Source organism: Leptidea sinapis, chromosome 28 (genome assembly GCF_905404315.1).
Source record: "Leptidea sinapis chromosome 28, ilLepSina1.1, whole genome shotgun sequence".
Lineage (NCBI taxonomy): Eukaryota > Metazoa > Arthropoda > Insecta > Lepidoptera > Pieridae > Leptidea > Leptidea sinapis.
This window is the reverse complement of record NC_066292.1, coordinates 7871857-7895856: the sequence shown is the minus strand read 5'-3', so window position 1 is coordinate 7895856 and position 24000 is coordinate 7871857. Positions and strand designations below refer to the sequence as shown.

At 36.0% G+C, this 24000-nt stretch overlaps 1 protein-coding gene across 1 annotated transcript; it reads right to left on the bottom strand.

The window, feature by feature from the left end:
* Nucleotides 1–11612: 11612 nt before the first annotated feature.
* On the bottom strand, nt 11613–22508 carry LOC126973007 (solute carrier family 35 member E1 homolog). The gene is made up of 3 exons (XM_050820131.1): nt 21815–22508; nt 17995–18245; nt 11613–12072 (listed from the first exon to the last, which is right to left on the bottom strand). The coding sequence occupies exons 1-3, from the start codon at nt 22128–22130 to the stop codon at nt 11704–11706; spliced, it is 936 nt and encodes a 311-aa protein (XP_050676088.1). The 5' UTR covers nt 22131–22508; the 3' UTR covers nt 11613–11703.
* Between the last annotated feature and the right edge of the window lie 1492 nt (nt 22509–24000).

Below are 24000 nucleotides of genomic sequence, written 5' to 3'. Positions count from 1 at the left end.
CCATCGTGACCAACATAACCACTCCCTTCGTACAACAAAAGTAAAGTGATAATTCAGTCGGTCGGCTAAATAAGCGGCTAACTCTTAACAGTTTGCTTGCGACGCACGAAAATTGATTTGAGTCTGCAGCTAACTCAAATTTCAGTTCGCTGCAAATTTGCGGCTCACTCAGTCAGCCGCTCACAGTTTACCTACTGGGGACGCAGCCTTACGGTAGCGTAGTCGGCCTTTAGTAAAGTGTACGCGCTTTTGAAGGTACCAATCTATCGACCTGGCACCGCGCAAGACAGCTCATCCCAGAGCTCGGTTGTATGTGGCAAAAGATTACTTGGTCACCTGAATGCCACACATCACTAATATAAAAATAACTACTGTAAAAAACAAACAGAATAAATACTACACACTATGTTAAATACGATAATTGACACGGATATAAGTTGAATGCGGAGACATCACTAAAAATTAAAACTCCTTAGATTAAATGCTACGATAAAAATAATATTTCATATTAAATGTGTTCAAAAATCTTGAGAAACCCTGACTTATTTATTCTCCCAGTAAACTAAGGTCATCCCCTGACCTCGGTCCAAGGCGTATAGCTAGAATCAGCTGGGCGGCGGGGCGGCTCAAACGAATAAGGCGGGCGATGTTTATTATTAATACATAACTTTCGTTTTTGCCGCCGCCCGCGCGTCCTTTTGATCGTTTAACTTTTAGTTTAATTAACTCTTTAGGTAAACTATACGAACGTCTGATTCTCGCGCGCCTCAAATATTATATCGCGCAGCAGAACATGATACCCGACCATCAGTTTGGTTTCAGGACTGCTCACTCGTGTCCCCAACAAGCCCACCGACTCACTGAGTATATTCTCAAACGAATCCAATACCGTACAGTTACAGCGGCCGTATTTCTCGATGTAGCGAAAGCTTTCGACAAGGTATGGCATAACGGCTTAATCTTTAAGCTGTATGAACTGGGTATGCCAGACAGGCTCGTGCGCATCATACGAGCCTACCTTACTGATCGAAGCTTCCGCTATCGAGTAGAAGGCACGTTATCCACGCCCCGACCCATCAGGTCGGGAGTGCCTCAGGGCTCAGTTCTGTCCCCGACCCTCTTCTCACTCTTCACGAGTGACCTCCCTAAGCCTCAGAAAGTGCAAATCGCACAATACGCGGACGACACGGCTCTTTATTATGGCGCCACTCGGGGGTGCCTCGCGACTCATATAAGAGTGCTTCAGGCCGCCGTTAATGAACTACGAGACTGGTTCAGAAAATGGCGGATTGAAGTCAATCCCTCAAAGAGCGCAGCGGTACTCTTTGGTAATACTAATAAAATAAAATCTTTGGCCCCTATACCTATTCTTAAATTATATGGGGCCCCTATTCCGTGGGCCCAACATTATAAATATTTAGGTGTTACGTTCAACAGTAACATGAACTTCGCAAAATATATCAGCACGGTTTGCAATAGAGCCCGGTTTGTCCTTAGCCGCCTGTATCCACTTGTGTGCAAGAGAAGCAAACTACCGCTCAGACACAAGGTGACATTGTACAAGACCATCGTACATCCCATTATGTCGTACGCAAGCATCGTGTTTGCCCACGCGCCGCCGAGCCACTTGCGGCGTTGCAAGTGGTTCAGAATAGATTCACGCGCACGGCCACCGGAGCACCGTGGTCCGTTCGTAACGTAGATCTCCATCGCGATCTCGAGCTGCCGACCATCGCTCAACATTTCAAGGAGATATCGCGACGCTACTTTGATAAGGTGGCCGAGCACCCTAATATCTTGGTGAGGGAGGCATGTGCTTACACTCCTCTAGACGACAGTCTGAACAAACAGAGGCGACCTCGACACGTACTAGTCGACCCGGACGACTATATTAAGATCGCGAACGCGACACCACCACCATCACCAACACCGACACCAAACCAACCACACCGCCCTCGAAGACGTAGGCGCGGCCGTGTGCATCAAACCGCTGCCACTCGTCACTTTGACGATTTCCAGCGACCACAACCTAATATAATACGATTCACACACATTGATAGAAGCCCAACGAGATAGTCCTCGTCCTGTAATCGTTTAACACCACTCACATCACAAATCACACACCTACAATAACACTACACACAAATAGTCACACACTTATATACACTCACACATACTTACATACATATATCACCGCACTCGCCGGTGAGTGCGAAGTCTCGTCAAACCTAGAGTCCACTGGACTAACATATTAGATCGTTAGTGATCTTCTCTCCATCCAGCCTAGTGAGCAGGCGGTCCGAGGTTCGAGTCTCCGTCCGAGACGCCCCGCGCCTGTGAGCTACATTTTCGGCCTCCAAGGCCCCCGCCCGGCTTCGCTGTAAAAGCCTTCAGGGCTATCAGCACAGAGGAGGTTTTTAGTCGGTAGGGGGTGTTTACACCCGAGCCCGACATATGGGCCCCATTTCGGGGTCTTCAATACGTAAATGTATTTTACTCCTCTCGAAAAAAAAATAACTTTCATTTGTTGAATAAATGCTTAAACAGTGATACTAACCTAGTATCCACATTATTAAAATCTGTCCTTATTATAACCCGAATTTCAAAAGTTCTGTTTAATCTTGTAAAACAGAACTTACATAATTATTTTAACAATTATATAAGTATTAATTATTTGACTTACAAATTGTTACACAATAGATTGATTGTTAGTTTCTTATATTTATTATTTTAACGATCAAATAATGTCTGATAGCGATAATTCAGAAAGTGAAAGTGTGCAGCCTCCTGCAAAGAAAGCAAAATCGCAATAAGAGACAATACCAAGTCATCAGTAAGTAAATTGTATTTTTATGATTCAAGTGCGCATTGGCCCGCATTAAGAACGTGTATATTTTGTAAAAATATAGTAATTGTATAATCTACTCTCTTCGTAGATTAAAATTTAACTGTCATCATTTTCTGGAGAAAATTCGTAATATTGTATTTTTTTATCATGCCATATTTAGTTCTTGTCATAATCTGTACTTTTGTGCCTATTACTTGTACAAAATAATTACGATTTTTCACATCTGCCAGGCGTCCCATGACGGCTCACAATTTTTTTAATGTGCTTATTTCCTGAAAAATCAATATTTATTTGTTCTCACTACTTGATACCAATATATCGCCTCAAGATATAGTACAGGATTTTTTAGTAAAAATTTTTTTAATCTTTAAAAAGTGTATAGGGGAACATGGGTATCAGTGGATCATTTTTTTTTGTACTGATGTTTTGGATTGAGTGTCTTCTTTATTGACCAAGGTTTTTATTGTAATATGCTAAGGCATTCCTAATCTTTGGGATACGTGCTTAAAATGCCTATTTTATAGGTTAGTATATTTTATATGATAGTTTTTTCTAGTGCAGGGAATTGACCCAATGTGGCCCATGCACGGGTAACAAAGACTCAGGGTTCGGGCTACAATGGATCAAATGGGGCACCCTGAATCACAAGTATTTAAAATTCAATAAAACTTGTTTTTATTAAATGAATGTCTTTATTAGTTTAAAAAAGATATAATTATTAGTCATAGTTTCTGTTTTTAATCAGTCTATAAAGTTTCTAAATCACAAAATAGTCTTAAAGATCAATCAATCTAGAAAGTAACTAAAGATAGGTTTAATAACATAAAAAATATAGATATTTCAAACTACAAAAATTTTAATCTAGGCCACAGTAAAACAAAAATGAACAAAATATAAGGCATCCAAAAATTAATCAATATTATATATTATGTGATCAATTTTTAATCTTATGGCCTATTTCAAACTTTTGAACATATTTAGAACAGAAAACTAAAACTTAACGTAAATCTCTGTTTGTAAAATAAACGTCGAAATAATATAGACCTTGAGTCCTTTTTATGCTCCCAGTATACCCGGGTTTAGGCAATATCAATTTAATATCGAGCAATGTGACCGTGGCAAGATCTGGAACAACAGGCAGGTGAAATTTGTTTGAGTTTTTGACTGATTTCCTAAGAAAACTGACCTCAGTCTCTTCACTCTTTTCTCCTATTACTTTTGCAATGTAATAAATATTTTTACTCTTCACTTTAAATAATACTAATACGAAGTCCCCTTCTTTTGGCAATTTATCAGGATTAATGACTAGAAGCTCAGCTTCCTCTTCAAACACAGGTTCTTCTTCCGAATAGATGCTCATTTCTTCGTCTTCTTCACTGGAGCTATTATTACTTTTCTTTTCATAACATCTTTAGCCTGTATCTTAGTCTTTTTTTGCTTATATATATCTTCTGATGATTTGATGTATATCTTCTGATCTTTTTTAGATTTGGTCTTTTTCGGGTGTATCTGTAGCAAGCATGGTTTTACCTTTTCGTCTTGCTGCTCTATTACCGTTTCTAGGATCAGCTTTTGGTAAGCCACAAAATTCTAAAGGACTAATGAATTTCCTAGCTTGTGCATTTGAGTCTATAAATGTACTAGAAGTTGGCGGTGGGCCATTAAATGCAGTGCAAGGTGGTTGTTTGACTGGTGTAGAAGAAGCTGGTTCAGTTAATAGTTGATGAAAGAAAATATTTTCTGAAGGAGATATCAATGGCACTAGTTCGACGTCATTTAAGGTTTCAATATCTTTCGAAGCTCATTTGGAAAATTCTGTAGATGATGTATTTTGAGGGTCGGCTAAAGACGATGTTTCGTCATGAACAATTGCCGATGATAGTTCTAAAGGCGTGAAGGAGGTGTTGGTGAAGTAGTTCTTGTTCTGTTCTCGTCATTGTCGTCTCTGAAAATATATTTATGTTGTCTGTCGTCTGGGTTTTGCTAGTGTGCCTGTCGGTAACTTCACTGGGTGCGAAATCCTCGTCAGTAAAAATATCTCTGTTGAAAGGGAAAATCCCTGTTTCGCGAAAGGCATTGCATATGTTAGCCGGCGTCATTGCTTTCAAACAGGCATCTCTAACACACCCAGCAACTTCATAAATGGAGAATGTTTTCCCTGGATTGCGCATCATCCAGTTGTCAACGTGTTCAGGTGTTCTTAGGTTTATATCAGGATGTCATTTCCTAAAGCCATAAAGCCATTCAATACCTACCAGTTTGGTTTCATACAATTTTGGGGTACCTGGATATTATTTAGCAACGCCATCTCGTATGGAAGCTAACGAATACGTGGCATTTTAACCTGTAAAAAAAGTACTTTAAAAATCGAAGCTCTTTGGGTTACAATGGATTGTGATCCAACGAAACCCATAACAACATGATTCACTGTAACCCAAGTACCAAAAACAGAAATAATATTTTTTACATTAAATAATTTGCTTTTTTTCCTGAACCTCAGTACGGTTATATACGATTGAGTACAACTATATAATAAAAAGGAATTTAATAACAAAAATCCAAGTAACTTTGAAGTAAGACAATTTTAAGTAGCACGTAAAAAAATTTTTGGATACTTACTGATTGATGCGCTATCGCGCGTCCTCCCGCTATGATGGAAAGATTGCGACTAGTTGGGCCGCGCGGGGTATGGAAGAGCGTTATTGGAACCATCGCGTGTATGTGTGGGTGCTATAGATACAGAACTATTTTAAATGATTCACTGTTCCCCGTGATCCACTGATACCCATGTTCCCCTACTAATAGGATTTAACTTTTTTTTCAATGCATGAAAAAAGGGCACAACACGATAACAAGGGTATGTGATGAAATGTCGCGGTTGACTTGTGACGGAACCAAAACTATATGGGCGATTAAAATATTTATAATTATTTAAGATTGTGTAAGCTGTTAAATCCGATCCTGATCTGCCTGATTTTTCAATGCACACGATGAGATTCATCCTAAAATATATAAATTTTAAATATACTACCCGCAAGCGCCACCGGTCACGCAACATCGAAATCGTGGTTTGATACTCAAATTAAAACTCATTTGACCTTCTTAGAGTTGACCACAGGCTTAAAAGCTCGAACCAGAAAACGAAGTCGTCTTATATCTCATATAGGCAGCGAGTACGGTTTTCTAGATGGAGCATTATTAATGTTCGAATCAAAAAAAAACACATAAATTAGCTCATTATGAAAATTGGTTAAAGGGCATACTGCCAAAGATAATTCGATATTTGTTGCAATGTCCCTTAGCACTCCCGAAGATTAGAATCGAACCCCACAACGGACCGACGGAAAGCGCAAATTATTGAATTGAATAGCTCATATCCAAAAATATAAATTATGAAGAAAATATTATGAAAGCTCAGTTACTAGAAAGCGTAAAAAGAGAAAAATGTAATTATCAAAGTTTTGCTGGGGTCAAGTTGGCTGAGGATAATAAAATTTAATATAAACGTAACCAATTCCATTTCGTCGACATCAAGCTCTTCAGACCCAATCAGAGAGCGAATATTAATATAGAAATTATTTATTTTATGTTAGGTAACCAATGTCAAATAAAGACATTTTTAAATATTTTACAAATGTAATAATATTAATAAAAATAAGTTTATTATAAAACTCAGTGACGTTGTGTATAGAACGTCAGTGATAAAACTACCTAGAAAAATGTTGATAATCTCTGAACTGTCATTTTGACAATGACATTTCTTTGTTTACATTTTTGACCTCGAAATTCGAATCACATATATTCTATCATATCTATACCCTTCGACTATGGATCCTCTATACCAGTTATATAAGTCTGCGCCAAAAATTCATTCTAATCACGAATCTCTTCTTACGATTTACAATGTTTGTCTGGCAAGGTGTTGGAACTATCAAGTGTCTGGCTACTGAGGAAACATGATCTATTTATTACCCAAGTATTATTTTAAAAAAATCAGCTTTTATACTATAACGTAAGTAAAATTATAATTTCATGAACATTAAGGGTGTCTGGCAAGGGGTTGCTACGATATTAAGTGTCTGGCAATGAATAACGTGATTTTTAATAATATTCTGAAGGTAATACCGATAAATCGCACTTTATTATTTGATGTATTTAGATCAGTATTTTACACACTTTTAGTACCGTTTACCTGCCAAAGCCACTGTAACCCAAATGGTCCATCGTTCTTACCGGTGTTGGGAGCATGCACTGACAAACTTTCGGCTTTTATAAAAATTTGCGCGGCCCAACTAGTCGCAATCTTTCCATCATAGCGGGAGGACGCGCGATAGCGCATCAATCAGTAAGTATCCAAAAATTTTTTTACGTGCTACTTAAAATTGTCTTACTTCAAAGTTACTTGGATTTTTGTTATTAAATTCCTTTTTTTTTATATAGTTGTACTCAATCGTATATAACCGTACTGAGGTTCAGGAAAAAAAGCAAATTATTTAATGTAAAAAATAAAATAACGTAGGTCTGGGGTTCACGAGCTCTTGCTCTATCTTGCCCAGCGCGCAGCTAGGTCTCATTTATACACATCAGATCCACTTTGTGGGATCCCGGAATAAGTAGCCCAATTTTCAATTATTTATTATCCTTCCTATTTGGCATTATTTTTAAATATAAATAAAATAAGCCTTTATTGCTGTTATTTGGAACTTAATTAACATAACATATTAAAAGTTTAATAGAGGTAACAAAATATCGTTAACTGAAACTATCAATCTATCGTTGGCATTCGGTGGTTCTCTCCTTGTAACAGCTTGTCTTTCGACAAAGGCCTCCTCTAAGGCTTTCCACTTGTCTCTATCTTTTGCTATACGTAATCATTCTGGGCCCGCTGCTTTCTTAAAATCATCTTCCCATCTCTTTGTCTGTCTTCCTCTGCTTCGTGTGCTTTCTCTAGGGTACCATTCGGTTATAATTTGGGTCCATTTCTCTGTCTTTTCTCTCAACATATGTCCTGCATTTTTAAATATAATCTTATATATAAAAAAAATATTAAATAAATAAGATAATTATGTAATATTATAATAGAATAAGGCTCGTTTGATTTATAATTTTTAAACTGCATAATATACATGATTTTAATTATTATGTTATATATCTTAATAAAATTGAGAACTCAATATAATGAATTTATAATAAACACAACTTGATTATCGTCCTATTTGAAAAATAAAATGTAAATAATATTAAGAATTGCTGCACAGTACTCTTGTGTATAAAAAAAATTAACAAAAAACAAACGACTTCAAAAACACTTCTCCAATTCGAGGAATAGACGTGACTTGGGTGACCTGTACCATATATTTTCATCATGCTCAAAATATAACCGGGAATCGTTATACCCGGGTCTTATTCAGTGTCATATCCCACTTCCTACTTCTGTTGACATCCTCTTATCCTCTGATAAACCTTGTGTATATAAATTTCTTTCCTCATTTATCCTATTAAATGATATTAAACTGTAAATAAGTAGTATAAGTTATAAGTATTCTATTATATATTATTTTCTATCCTTTCCTGATCCTATCAAAAATTTCGTTGGTTATTTTCAAGAAGAATAGAAAAGTTGAAAGGTTTAAAAGCGAGTGACAGCTGACAAAGTTTTAATTTTCGGACCAACTAACAGATGGCACTACAGTCTTCTGAAAACGTCACTGTAAAAAAAACACATATTTAATTCCAAAAGAATAGATATAAAATGCACTACAAAGTATCAAAATAATTGCGTATTTTTATACAATCTAATTCTAGTTATGATTCTTGTTATTTATGGACACCGATTCCATAAATAACAAGAATGGTATCTTCCGCCTCGACCCGCTCTAACCTCTCGCCTCCTCACGACTCAAGCACATCTCACCTATAACTATGTATGTAGTTATAAACCTATCTTGGATGACACCAACTCCAAAAATAATAAGAATCGTAACTAGAATTAGATTAATTAATTATAATGTATACAAGTACGCAGTTATTTTGATACTTTTTAGTCCTTTTATATCTATTGTTTTGGAATAGTGTTTTTGAAGTCGGTTGTTTTTTTATTTTTATATTTTTAGTGTATTTGATGTACACTAACTAACAATTTGTCTAAATATGTGTAGATATACTAGATTTTTCAATGCAGCTATGAACGTAAGCGCATTGCAATTTGATTACAGACAGAAATTCCGCCACAGATTGCACCCTTACTGTAAGTCATTAAGGAAGTTCCATTGATATCATCGATCATCATATTCGACTACGACAATTACATGACCATAACTACGTTACCGTTGATAACTTAAATATCCTAATAGCATAAAAGATTCGGCCGAGTATCGTTAATTTGCTCCTAAGAATTGAAGAGTTCCGTTACTTTGTCATGGATGCCACAATCAGAACCCAACCAAACTCTCACCAAACCACCTTTGTAGTATATCCTTTCCAATAAAAAAAGAATCATCGTAATCGGTTGGCGCGATATTAAGTTATTCATAAATTTGTCGTCGACATATATATATCAAATTGGGATTTGGACCAAATTACAATGGGACCACGAGCTTTCAAATAAATGAAATTAAATAAAAAGAATTAACAAAAAAAGAATATACTGACGACCTCCTTCTTTTTTGAAGTCGATTAAAAATAGATACTGCTTATTGTGTAAAACAGTAATAGGTGCAATGATTTTGAACATTCTCAAAATTAAACTCTCTTAAGAAACCTATAGAAAAAATATACAATATACAATAAAAATGAAATCTAAGGATATATATTAAAAAACTAACAATTCTGTAACGTAACTGACAATAACAAAAAAAATATTAAACATAAAAAATCTTTTTTAAATCAGACTCTGATCGTATTATGAATCTTTAAGACGAACTGTCTCGTCTAGCATATATTCAGATATATGGTCAGCCATTACGAGTCCTGATAAAACGCTAATTTAGTTTTCGGCCTTGTTCACGCGACTTATAGAACAGGGTACGATTATCGTACTTTAAATGTTCGTTAACGTAAACCCTTTGCGGTTTGTCACCTATGCCGGTCCCCGACCTGACAGCGGGGCCCCGCACCCGGGCGGTTTACTCTGTAGAGGCTGCCGCACGTAATAGTAAATAGTTCCAGTGTATGAGTCAATTACAGGTGCACACAACATAAATGAGAATCATTTCTATTGGGCACTTATATAACACAGAGACTTATACAGTATATAAAAAAATATGTCTCCAAAATATTATTTAATGAATGACAGATGCGAAATAGTGGCGCGTTGCTGCCAACGTTAGTCCTTACGGTGGGTAGATAGAAAAGTTTGTGTTTGCTTCTTGACCCTAATCTCGGTATGTTTAATGTTATTTTGCTCAGGATATTGGGTGTATGTTGTTTAAAACTTTATATAAAAAACGAGTGGTCAAGCATACGACATCTATCAGAGAGCTTATTCATATTAAGAAACTTTTATCTTTTTTCATAGTTGCTTCTGTTGCTTATATTTCTATTCATAACACATATGTGCTTGGTAAATGAGCGATTGATTAGTTCAATGCGATCCCTTTGGACAGAATACTGAGGGTTCCAGATAACGCTACCGAATTCAAGTGTGCTGCGGATCAAGGAATTAAATAACACAATTTTAGGTTTTGATTTTTTAAAACATTTAGTTGCTCGTTTTATGAACCCTAACATTCTGGAAGCCTTACTGATTATATTATTATAATGTGGTAAAAGGTGAGTTTCATATCTAGTGTTATCCCCAAGTCTCTCACCTTAGTGACCTTCACCAGTTTTTTTTTCATCATTAATAACATAAGTTGTCGATAGAGGATTTTTTCTTTTGGTAAATGTTATATGGTAACATTTAGACGCGTTCAAGCACATTTTATTTAAATTACACCACATCTGAACACGCGTTATATCACTTTGTAATAATGCCATATCATCAACATTATGGATTTCTTTAGAAAGTTTCATATCATCAGCGTATAAAGAATAGGTACTGTGTTCAATAAAAGAGTCTATATCATTAATGAACAACGCAAATAGAACTGGGCCTAGATGGGAGCCCTGGGGAACTCCTGAGGTAGCAATAAATGGTAGTGAGTCGAAGCCATTGATTGATACAAACTGACTTCTTTCTGTTTAGTAAGAACCAAACCACTCAAGTAACTCTCCACCTATTCCATATAAGCAGTCAAGCTTTTTTAGCAAGTTTGGATGACTGACTTTGTCAAATGCATTGGAGAAGACTGTGTAGATGCAGTCAATTTGATAACCCTTGTCAAGTGCATTTGCCAAATTATTGACGTGCTCAAATAGATTGGTATCGATAGACCTTTTGATACAGAAACCATGCTGTTTTTCATTTAAGTACTGTTTACAATGTGATGCAAGAATGGGACAGAGAGATTCAAAAATCTTTGAGAAAGTATTCAGTATTGAAATAGGTCTGTAGTTTATAACATTATTTGTCTCGCCTTTTTTGTATACTGGTATTATTCAGGCATTTTCCATTCAGAGGGAAACGTACCTATTTGAAGCGATCTGTTAAAAATTATTAATTATTATGAACTTACCATTCTTAACCTAGATTTATTTGTTTGGGGCACCAAAAAAAACCTTTTTTCAAACACTCAATAAAGTATGTAGGTACACTTATATTAGTGATTGCGGTTGGATGAAATGACAGATCAAAGTAGAGGGATAGAAAAATGAATTAATTCAATTCGTTGTAACAAAATAGAAAAAAGTTTAATTTACTTAAATCGTATAAAATTCACTATTTAAACAATAAATTAGCTAGCTACGTGCGCGTGTCATATGGGCAGCGGCGGCGCGGGCGGCGGCGCTCGCTCCAGCAGGCGGGCGCGGTTGTAGGCCAACACGGCCAGCACGGTGAGCGCCATGGCCGCCAGGTTGAGCGGCGGCGCGGGGTTGCGCAGCAGCAGCAGCGACGCCAGCACCACGGCGGCGCGCTTGGCGGCCGACGCCACGGCGTACCCGAGCGGCGACACGCGCGACAGCACGGAGAAGGCGGCCACGGCCTGCAGCCACGCCAGCGCGCCGTCGGCCGCCAGGCGCAGCGCCGAGCCCGGCGACAGCGCGCGGGCTGCCGCTAGTGCGGCGCCGCCCTCCAGCAGCGCCCACGCCGGCACCACCGGCAGCAGCGCCAGCGCGCTCAGCACCTGCCGCCGGCACATCAATATGTAGAGCTGCTTCGAGCCGTCAACTGCGCTAGAGCAGTCAACAGGTCTCCGATTTCAGTGCTTCGAGCTGCCGTACACGGACTGCTTCAAGCAGTTGAGACCGACTGCTTGAAGCCGTGACGGCGCGGTGAACTATAGTCATTCATTCGGTGCCGTACACACGACTGCTCGAGCAGTCGCGACTGCTTCAAGTCGTCAACTGCATGACGAAATTCCATCGAACCGTTGACTGCGCTCAACCTCAATGTTACTGCCAATCCTTCTTCTGGTTCATAGAACCAGTGAGAGCAGGAGAAGTATAGACTTCTCCTCATAATTGTGTCTTCACGTTTAATTTAGACTCTAATATATTATTCAACTCATCAAACGAAAACATCCTAAAATAGTTGAAAAATTTATCTTCATCACTTCTAAGTTCCATAAAAATGACTATAGTTCACCGCGCGGTCGCGGATTCAAACAGTCGGTCTCAACTGGTCGAAGCAGTCTTTGTCCGGCAGCTTTATAACATGTCAGTTACGGTAGGCTTTGAGTTACGTCAATGGGACGTGGTCACTACAGAGGATGTTAATACTACGTAATAAGAGGCGGAGCTGCCTCAGTAAAATTGAAATTTAGTTTAGTATGAAACGTGCAGTCAGTATAATCCGGCTAAGTTTCAAGGCGATCAGTTGCTTAAAGTAATTTTTACCGTCGTAGTAGTTACCGTCCCATCACAATATTATTTTGTGTTGACAAAATAATTAAGAGGTACATTGCAAATGAAATAAGCAAATTTTTAAAACTCTTACCAATGACATTCTATACATATAGACAATACACCTCATACAAAATCAAAGCCGAAATGCGGCACATGCCATAAATGACACCATAATAACCTTCGACTAGCTATGTCTATACATTTCTGCGTTTACTCCAGTTTTTTAAAATATTATTGGTCAATAGTCAGCAATGTAATAGTTATTTATGCAACTGTTGTGTAATAAGGGGTATTAAAACACGAATGTGGATTTATCACACGAGGTGAAGCCGAGTGTGATTATTGTATCACATGAGTGTTTTAATACCTAATTATCAACAGTTGCATACAAGACTTTATCTACAACCAGAATATGAATACTCTAAAAGATTCTGAAACAGCTTACCGCTAACACTAACACACCAGTCCTAGTAGTAACCTAATATCATTCATTACTGATTATATACATATAAACTAAGTATTGAAACAATTATTTATTTTAGTAGTAATTTACGAAGTTTATTTTAGAAGTTCTTTTGCAGCGTTTAATATGAATCGCTAATTTTTTGTAAACAAAGCAATAAAAATATCGAAGAAAAATGGCGGGGATTCGAATAACCTACTTTTTTTTTACGGCGCGCGACGTTCTGGTAGTGTGGAACGCGCGTTAACGAAAATGTTCTTTTTTTGAAATTCGCATCGAGCAATAAGAATGTGGCTGTCTGTTGAAATTCTTTGTGCATGAAGGGATCGAAAAAAAAAACATAGGAGTGTTGTTATGAAATTCAGTACAACATTACAACACTCGTTTGGATGATGTAATGGTTATTAGAACATTGGGTGTTTTAATGTTGGCAATAAGCTAACTGTTTCAGAATCTTTAATAGAGGATTTAAATCATGGGTGTAGATAAACACTATTAACAAGCAGCTGCGTATTTTTAATTTGGAACCCAATTTAGACAGTGACATCAGTGGAGTAGCATTTAGGTATTTTTTTAAACCCAGACGAAAAAGAGGGATGCTTTAACTTTTAGGTTGATCAGACTGTCTGATGAAGGTCTGTTCAGTAGAAGATTTTTTACGTTTTTAATCAAACTTCACACTCATACTCATATTATAAAGGGGAAAGTTTGTATGTTTATTTACTGGCTTGTGTTTATATTTGCTACTTCTTTACATTCTAAAGGGATTTCGATTTAAGTATTTTATTTTTATTTAATTTAAGTAAATGTTACCTTAAATGAGAGAAGCTTATACTCAAATATAATATTTTTATTAACATAAAATAATTAGTTAAGCTAGTTATTTAAATGTTTAATTCCTTGAATTAAATAAAATTTGTCTTTAAGACTTAGATATCATTTCCAGGGTATCTTTTTGGTATAAGTAGTGTAAGCGGACATCAACATTTATTTGTATGACAGCTTTTGTCCAATTTTAAATGTTGTTAAATCCAAAATACTTAAATCCTATAGTGGTGAAATATACACAAACAAATGCTTATTTGGTCTGTAAATTTCTTCACATCTCTCTCTTGCTACCAACTGGCGCCAATTCTCTTTCATTATCTAGCTTACAGGAAAGCTGAAAAATATTAGCTTGTAATTATTTGCGATTTAAATAAGTATCAATTATCACGATACTTCCGTAATAACGTGTAAATAGCACAAGTATGTCTAAGCCGTTCACATTACAAAAAATACAATATTGCTAATCATTGTTCACTAGGCCTTTAAAAAAAATTAACAAAAAAAAAACTACCAACTTAAAAAACATTATTCCAAAACAATAGATATAATATGCACTAAAAGGTATAAAAATAATTGCGTATTTTTATACAGTCTAATGAATAAATCTAATTCTAGTAACGAATATTGTTTTTATTTTTAGATTTTTAGTGAATCTGAACTACACTAACTAATAATTTGTCTAAGTTTATTTGTGTAGATCTACTAAATTTTGCAATACTGCAATGAACGTAAGCGCATTGCAATTTTATTACAGAAAGTTCTGCCACAGATTATTCATTATATTTTACTACGACAATTACTTGTACATAACGACGTTACGGTAGGTGTCTCAAATATCCAGATAGCATAAAAAAGATTCGGCCTAGTATCGTTAATTTGCTCCTAAGAATTGAATAGTTCCGTTAATTTGTCATGGATTCCATAAGCAGAACCTAACCAATATATCACCAAACTACCTTCGAAGTATATCCTTTCCAATAAAAAAATAATTATCGAAACCAGTTGGCGCGATATTGAGTTATTCGTAAATTTGTTGCGCACATACTTATAGATAATTTCAGACTTTTATGGTTTTCTCATGGTTGCCATTGTCAGATCTGGACCAAATTGCAATGGAACCACACCAGCATTCAAATAAAAAATAATTATCAAAATCGGTTCACCCAGTTGAAAGTTCTAAGGTAACAAACATAAAAAAAGAAAAACGTACTGACGAATTTACATTTCAACATGCCTCCTCCTTTTTTGAAGTCGGTTAAAAAGAGCGACTCTATTGTTTTCATTTTTGACTGTGTCCTTTCATCTGTCCCATTCTGACAAGCGGGTCTTGTCTGGGAACTTATCAATAATTGTACCATATTTAATGAAAAAATATTCGTTTTGTTAAATTACTAACGCTTTTTGCATATCAATCTTAAAGGCATAAAAGGCATTTATTTTCTCAAAATTGATTCCTTTAGAATTATTTTTGATGTCATTTCTAATAACTACTTGATACTACTACCGCTTCGGAAACAAATGGCGCTCTGAGAGAGAAGAAGCGGCGCAAGAAACTCTCCCAGCATTCTTTCTTTTGCGCTCTTTTCAATAAAAATATACAATATTGTACAGTCATTTCTATCGCTAAAAAGAAATCATAATCTAGTCCCAGGCTGTCCGATCATTTATATCTCATATAAATAAATTCTATCTTATATAATATCATCTTATATAAATAAAATAACCTTACCGATGATAAGCCACACCATCTTTTTTTTGAGTTGTTAATGTATTATTTAAGCACTTTTTATAGCACACTTAGGCTTGTTGATTGACACACGACTAAGGAGAAAAGTGTGCTTACATTGTCTTTAAGCACACTTTTGCCGTTCCATTACCAGACTGCGAATTCAAATTCAAATATTTTTATTCAAAATAGGATTTATAATCACTTATTGAACGTCAAAATCTACCACCCATTCAAAAGAGACTGCCTCAGACCTGAGAAGAATGGGCGCAAGAAACTCAGCGGGCTTTTTTTTTTATAAAATATGGATTACAATGTAATGTCCAATTAATGATATGTCCATATGTATAGAACGTCACTGACTCTTACACAAGTTATCTTGCCTCAAACTAGGCATAGCCTGTACGTATGGGTACAAGACAATAATATATTTAATACAATATACTTACTTAAACATACATAAATACAAATAAACATCCATAACTCGGAAACAAACATTCATATTCATCATATAAATGAATGCACCTACCGGGATTCGAACCTGGGACCTCTATCTCAATATGTAGGCAGAGTTACTAAGCCACTGGGCAATAAGGGTCGTCAATAAAATAAATAAATCAGTTCGGATTTCAAAAAGGAAAATTTACCTCTCATTTACATAGGCTGCACTAAAAGTATCGGGAATGGAATATTTCCACTGTTACTGTCATATTAAAATCTTTTTAATTGAAAACTCCTTGGTTTTACAAATCGAATACCATTTATTTATTTAAAAAAAGATTCTCAGTCTTGCCACAAGGTCTTGTCAAACATGTTTAGTCGTTGAGAAAATGGAATTGACTCGAGAAAATTCTTTAGCGATGATTTATTATGACTTTCGAAATGGTTTAACACAAAAACAGTGTGTTGACTGGATGATTTCTGCATTTGGTGATGAAGCCCCATCCAAAATTCACAATTTATCGCTGGTTTACAGAATTTCAACGTGGACGTGTCAAGTTCAGTGATGATCCCCGTCAAGGTCGTTCAAAAACTGCAGTCACCAAAGAAAACGTTGATGCTGTGCGTAAGCTGTTTGAGGAAGATCGACATGTGACATACCGCGAAATTCAGGCAACTTTAGACATTGGCATGAATCAAATACAAATAATCTTGCATGCACAATTCGGTGTAAAAAAGTTGTTTTCCCGATGGATACCGCATTTGCTCTGTGAAGAGCAAAAACCGGCTCGCGTTACTTGGTGCGTCAAAACTCTCGAAAGATTCCACGCAGGATCCTCAAATGCTGAGTACAACACCGTATCAGGTGACGAATCCTGGATATACGCGTTCGATCCCGAAACAAAAAACCATTCACGAGTTTGGGTGTTCGAAAATGAGTTAAAGCCAACAAAAATTGTCCGTTCGCGGAGTGTTGCAAAAAAAATGGTGGCCACGTTTGTCTCCAAAACCGGCGATGTTGCGACTATTGCTCTTGAGGGACAAAGAACGGTTAATGCAGAATGGTATGCTAGCATTTGTTTGCCACAGGGCGTTTCTGAACTCCGTTAAGAGAACTGCAACCGCCGCATCATCCTCCATCACGACAATGCGAGTTCTCACACCGCGCACAGAACAAAAGAGTTTTTAGAGCAAGAAAACATAAAATTATTAAATATCCGCCGTACAGCCCCGACCTAAGCCCTAATAATTTCTATACTTTCCCTAAAATAAAGAATAAATTGCGTCGTCAGAGATTTTCATCACCTGAAGAAGCTGTGGACGCCTACAAAACGGCCATTTTGGAGACCCCAACTTCCGAATGGAATGGTTGCTTCAATGATTGGTTCCCTCGTATGAAAAACTTCCTTGATTCCTTCCTTTCAGTACCGCCCTCGTATTGTGCCAATTTGCCAATGAAATTAATGACCATTTGAATAATAAACTTCATGTGCTCATTATTTTCATTGACTTCAGCAAAGCATTTGATATGCTACAATAGCATCGAATGCCACTGAAATGTAGTGGGAGGCTCCTTTGCATAGGATGCCGGCTAAATTATGGGTGAAGCAGATATGTGTAAGTATTACTGTGTTTCGGTCTAAAGGGCGCCGTAGCTAGTGAAATTACTGCGCAAATGAGAATTTTTGGGGTTTTTCAATCAGCATCAAAAAAAAAAGTTTATTGCGCCGTGTTGTGACTCACCTGCAAGAGCCTCAGATGATGCAGAGACGTGTCCTTCATGAGTCTCTTGGAGAAGAGGTGCTGCAGTGAGAGCAACGCGGCGGCGGCGAGCGCGGCGGACATTCCCACCGGGTGGAAGCTCAGCTCGGTGGCCGAGGCCAGCGCTACTCCCGCCGCTATGAGCAACAGCGACACCTGCACGCCTCGCGCCACCCGCTCTCCGAACAGCAGCCACGACAGGCCCGCCGTCCACAGCGGCGTCGTGGCCTTCACTGGCACACAAACAACAACACTACATTCAATGATCAAGGAGGAAACATTCTCACTTCGTTTCTCAAATTTCTCAAATAAAACATTACAGAAGTTAACTAGAAAAAGAAATTTGTCTCATACAAATTGATTGGCCTGTTTATATACAGGTCACAAGTCGATGAATTTGTAGCTTTATCATCATTTATTTGTAGTCATTTGTATACATAAGACATTACAAATTAGAATAAAAGTTCTCCATTCCGTTGTGAAAGAAATAAAATACACAATGTCAGTAAATTGATATCCAAATAAATGAAATTGGTAAAAACATTACTAAGTAATTAAATTAAGTAAAACAATATTTTAAAATGTTAATTGAGTGAAGCATCTGAAAAGAAGTATTTTATAGAATAGTATTCAGTAGGATATTAAATAGTTTCTTTTAAAACATGTCAACTTAAGTTCTGTGATATTGGTTGGTAGATTGTTAAATATTCTCGGTGCCATTTCAAGAACACTATTGTACATAGAAGCTGTGTTGCTTTCATGTAAACATAATATACTTTTTTTTTCTCAAATTTATAATAATTAGATTAGATTCAGATGTTTTGATAATGTATCAGGGTTTATTTTTACAAATTATGCTATTTCATAAATATATAGTGAGCTCAAAGTAATAATTTTAAGTTAATTAAAGAATGGTTTACAACTATTCGTTATTCTAAGACTGCACATTGAACTAATGCAGAGCTTTTGGCCTTTAAAAATAATCTCTTTTTCCCCAGAAAATTATACCGTATCGTAAGTTGGATACAACTAATCCATGATATTCTATCAGGACAGTTTATCTATTAGCGACTTTTTAAAGCTCATAAAGTGTGTATGAGAATTTACTTACCGTCACCTAGTCCCGATCTTAATCTGCTGGATTAAGATTTATGGTCAATTTTAGAGAGTACGGCTTGCTCTAAACACCATGATAATTTGGAGTCCCTAAAACAATCCGTACAATAGGCAGTTGAGAATTTTCCTGGAAAGAGTGCATGCTTCTATTGATAACAGGCCTCAATGTTTAAAGGACTGTATTGTAGACAATGGAGACCACTTCGAATAAGCATTTAAAATTTTAATTGTTTTATATTTATGTATTAATCTAACATACTGTAAAAGTAATATATGTTATTTCTATTTGGAATAGAAAAACTTTTTTTTCTTTGTTTCTGTATTTATGGCAAGACTAGTTATAAGGTTTGCAAATGATATAATTTTTATTTAGAGAATCAGGCACAGAATTCAAAAAAATTGTAATAAGCCTGCTGATATGTATAAATGTTTTGTTAAACGGAGAGGTGATAGAACCGGTAGAATTTGCTATATTTCTTGGCATAACTGTAGATTCCAAATTACAATGGGGCCCCATATTGAAGGATTGGCGAACAGACTTAGTTATGCAGCATACGCAGTTAAAAAGATTAGACAATTAACTGAAATAGATATGGCGTGACTAGTATACTTTAGTTATTTCCGTAGTATTATGTCCTATGGTATTTTGCTATGGGGCAACACTGCCGATATTAATTCAATATTTGTGCTGCAGAAGAGGGCTATTCGCGCTATTTGCTATTTGGTGGCGGGATGATCCTGTTGCCGGGGACTCGGTTTCAGATTCTTAAAATTTATTGTGTATATATGTATATATACATGTTTATTTATTTATAATCGCTTATAAAATGCTCACAGAATACCTTTATTGATTTATGGTGTATGTGGATGATGCAGCTACTGTACTCAATAACTTTTGTATTAATTTACATTTATTTTTTTGACTTACTCATGTAAGACATTGACTATTTGACGTTTAAGTGTGTTTGTTGCATCATTTTACATGTTATATTGTAATTGAAATGATCTGTAAATCTTGATATAAAAGAGTGGCAATGAGTTTCGTGCTACTTTTTCTCATTAGCTTAACCCTTTACGAAGTAGTGGTAGATTCAATAAGAAAAATATTTTATTTTTTGACATTCATAAGTGTCATTTTCATGACCTACTTGAATAAACTTCCTTTAAATGTCTCCTCTCCCTAGTTTTCACTCCTTTTGTATATATTTTGTGTAAATATATTAAAATAAATAAGATTAAGTTGTAAATAGCACTAAGTACTTATATCAAATAATTTAAGAAATTATATTTGTGTTTGTCCCTTATAGTCCTAACAGCATGTATATTTGTTTCAGGTATAAGAAAATAAAACTTGTTTCAATCTTAAGCACCGATCAATACCATTAAAATTAGTAAAAGAATACTCTAAGCTTGGTGGTCTACCTTAACGTGATATTGGCAAACTTGTGGTATACCTTCCACAGGAGCCATAGTAGGAAGAATAGAATAGAATAAACTGATTTTGATTTGATTTGATATTTATAACCTAGGTCCTAAAGAATCATTGAGAGCAAAATTCAAAGAAATTGACTGTTGCTTCTCAATATATTCTTGATAATGTAATGTATGTTCATAGGCACATAAGTGAATTTGCCAGAAACTGTCATAACCATAATGTTAACACCAGGAACAGACATAAACTGATGATGCCTACTACTCGGCTAAGTCGAGTTAGTAAGTCTTTTGTGGAGGGATGTATATGCTTTTACAACAAGATCCCAGAAAATGTTCAAAACAAAAGTATTACATTATTCAAAAGAATTGTTAAAAAGCATTTGGGTGGTAAAGGTTACTATAACATAAATGACTTTCTTAATGATACCACAGATTAGGGATGGAGTGACCGACCTCAGGCTATTAAATAATAAGTTTAAAGGTATTATATATTACTTTGTAAACATATTTATTTGATGAAAAAAAAAGTCAGCTGAGTTTGTTCTGCACATTCTTCTCAGGTCTTAGGCATTCATTTTGGAATGGGTGGTAGTTTTTTTTGACTTTCAATAAGTGATGTCACATCCTATTTTGAATAAAAATATTTGAATATGATTTATAAACCTGATAAATTAAGTAAGTCAAAAAATCAACCTAAAAATGAAACCATAAAATGTTTTTTTAGTTTTACTATTATTTATTTCTTACTTTTTAGTTTGGTTTATTTATAACAGCTTTTTCAAAATTTATTCTTTTTATCCTTTAGTTTTGTATCCGAAAATTTGGTACTTAGATAAAAGTAAAAAAAAAGTCAGTAAAGGACAATGATTAAAAATTAACATTTTATTAACAAATTATCATTCTTGCCTTATGGACTACAGATGAAAGTTATATAAATTAACAAATCTTATTTTGCATATTGAATAATGGAATCATCTTATCAAATCAGTGCATTATCATAGGTCCTCGATAAATCTACAAGGTTTGAATGAAATCTGACCATTTAAAGTGGGTCAAAATCAAGCCTAAATTAGTTTTAGTGAAGCTAATAAAAAGAGTGTAAAAACTTATGTTAACCATATTATGTGCTATAAAATGAATAATTTATAAATTGTTGCACACTTTAACACATTTAAAACGACTTACAAAAGATTTAATATTTTATTTCACTGTCAAGTAAAATTTGAAAACGGGAGTGTGTAATGTTGCCAACCTGTGTGAGCATAAGAGACCGGAACCTTCCAAATAGAGACTTGAGAGAACATCGTGGTCAGGAACTTGGCGAAGGCAAGTGGTAGAAGCGCACGCAGGTAGAAGCGCGCAGGGAAGGCGGGCGCCGGCCGCACGCGAAATGCACGCAGTGCGGGCGCGCTGTACGCCGCCGTGGACGCCAGCTGCACCAGCGTCAGTGTGAGCGGGAACGGGAATTCCAGGAGCACTAACTTGCCTACTACGTTGCTAGCCGAACTAAGCGCGTACCACGCACCGCACAGCGCGCCCACTATCAACGTCTCCCGCTTCACTCTCATTGTGCTGAGCTGGACACTCAACACTGTCGTGCTCACTGCTCACTTTCACTATTATCTCCTACGGCTCATAAACGCGTCGTCCAACCTTCCTTGATATTTTTCTGTTACAAAAGAAAACATTATTTATGAATTGAATTTACTCTTATTAGTAACGACTAACAATCAGTGAACACTTGGTGAGCACAACACAGAAGACTTATTTATCTAAAGAGGAGCACAAACAACACCTAAGTCTTAACGAAATAATATTTTGTATTTTTGTAACACGTTTACGCAAATTATATAATATTATTATGTATTTTAACGGCAACGTTTATGACTTATGGGATGAGATGAGAATGCCCATTCAAAAACTCACACGTCAAAACAGTCAATCAGCTGACAAAAACGGTCTGAGCACTGACCTCTACTATCACAGAGTAGGTACCTTTTTAGCTCTACTATTTACTACCTACTGGACTGGCGGCTGCGAAAGTGCTATTGTGCCTGTTTGATATTCGCCATTTTGGCGCTGTTGGCCATGTAGCGAGAGTCTGCGGTACTAAAATCAGTATTAACAATCTCAGCTAAATAAACATCGATAGGAAAACTATTTACAAAAACAGATTTGTATTTTATTACGTTGATTCCTGAGGTATAAATAACACGGAAAACGACCGAAATTAATTCAAAATGCAAAAATACTTCAGAGTATTGTACGCTTCTCTGACAGCCATTTGTATTACACGTCAAAACTCTTTGTCTGGGCGCTCACAAGTGGCGCTTTAAATAAATAATAATAACAAATAAATAAATGAGCCTTTATTGCTGTTCACAAATATTACAAATTATTCTTAACTAAATATAAACTTAAATCTAAATTATATGTTAAGTTAAACAGCTTGTCTTTCGAGAAAGGCCTCCTCTAAAGATTTTCACGCCTCTCTGTTTTTCGCTATTTGGATCCATTTAGGCCCAGCGACTCTTTACTTCATCTTCCCAGCGTTTAGTTTGTCACCCTTTTCTTCTAATACCATCTTTTGTATACCAGTCTGTTATTTTAGTCAATTTTTCTTGTTTTTCTCTTAACCTATGTCATATCCATCGCCATTTCAATTCACTACGTTGCAATTCACTTTCGAACTTAGCCGGACTATACTTCGTCGCCTTTTATGTAGGTTATAACTATTTCATTAATGAAAATGCAAATGCCTGTGCTAGATCAGCTGCTCATACAGGGTTTTTTTAGTATTCTGAAAAATTCACTCATGACTTGTGCACTACTCTGAAACCCAAGATTTATGAGAGTTGGTCAAACATTTAGCAAGTTTCCAAAACTTCTAAAGGAATATGGAGAACTGCAACCTGTTCCTCCGACCAATTCCTCAGAAACCTCAAAAGTTAGGATACTAACATAATAAAGCTTACCTTTAATATATTGCCGCTTACATCTGCACTGCAATTTTTCTAGCTAATCTTAGAATTAGAGATCATTCCCTTTGTGATTGTGGTCTTAATGAGGGAAATGTGGATCATTTGTTCGTTGTCCTTTAAAACAATCTTCTTTGTACAATTATATACCCCCTAAAGTTCCCCATCCAACCTCTTAAAATATGTCTCCTCTCCCTAGTTTTCACTACTTTTGTAAATACTCTGTGTAAATATATTAAAACAAGATTATATTGTAAATATCATTAATTACATTTATTTAATAATTTAAGTAATTTTATCTGTGTATGTACTTTATAGTCAAACAGCATGTATATTATTATTTCTTTGAACGATTACAATGACGTTGTATACATAGCAGTAGGAAGAATAGAATAGATTATAGAACTATTTCAAACTTATGTCAAATCTCACTGCACGTTTCTTACTAAACTAACTTTAT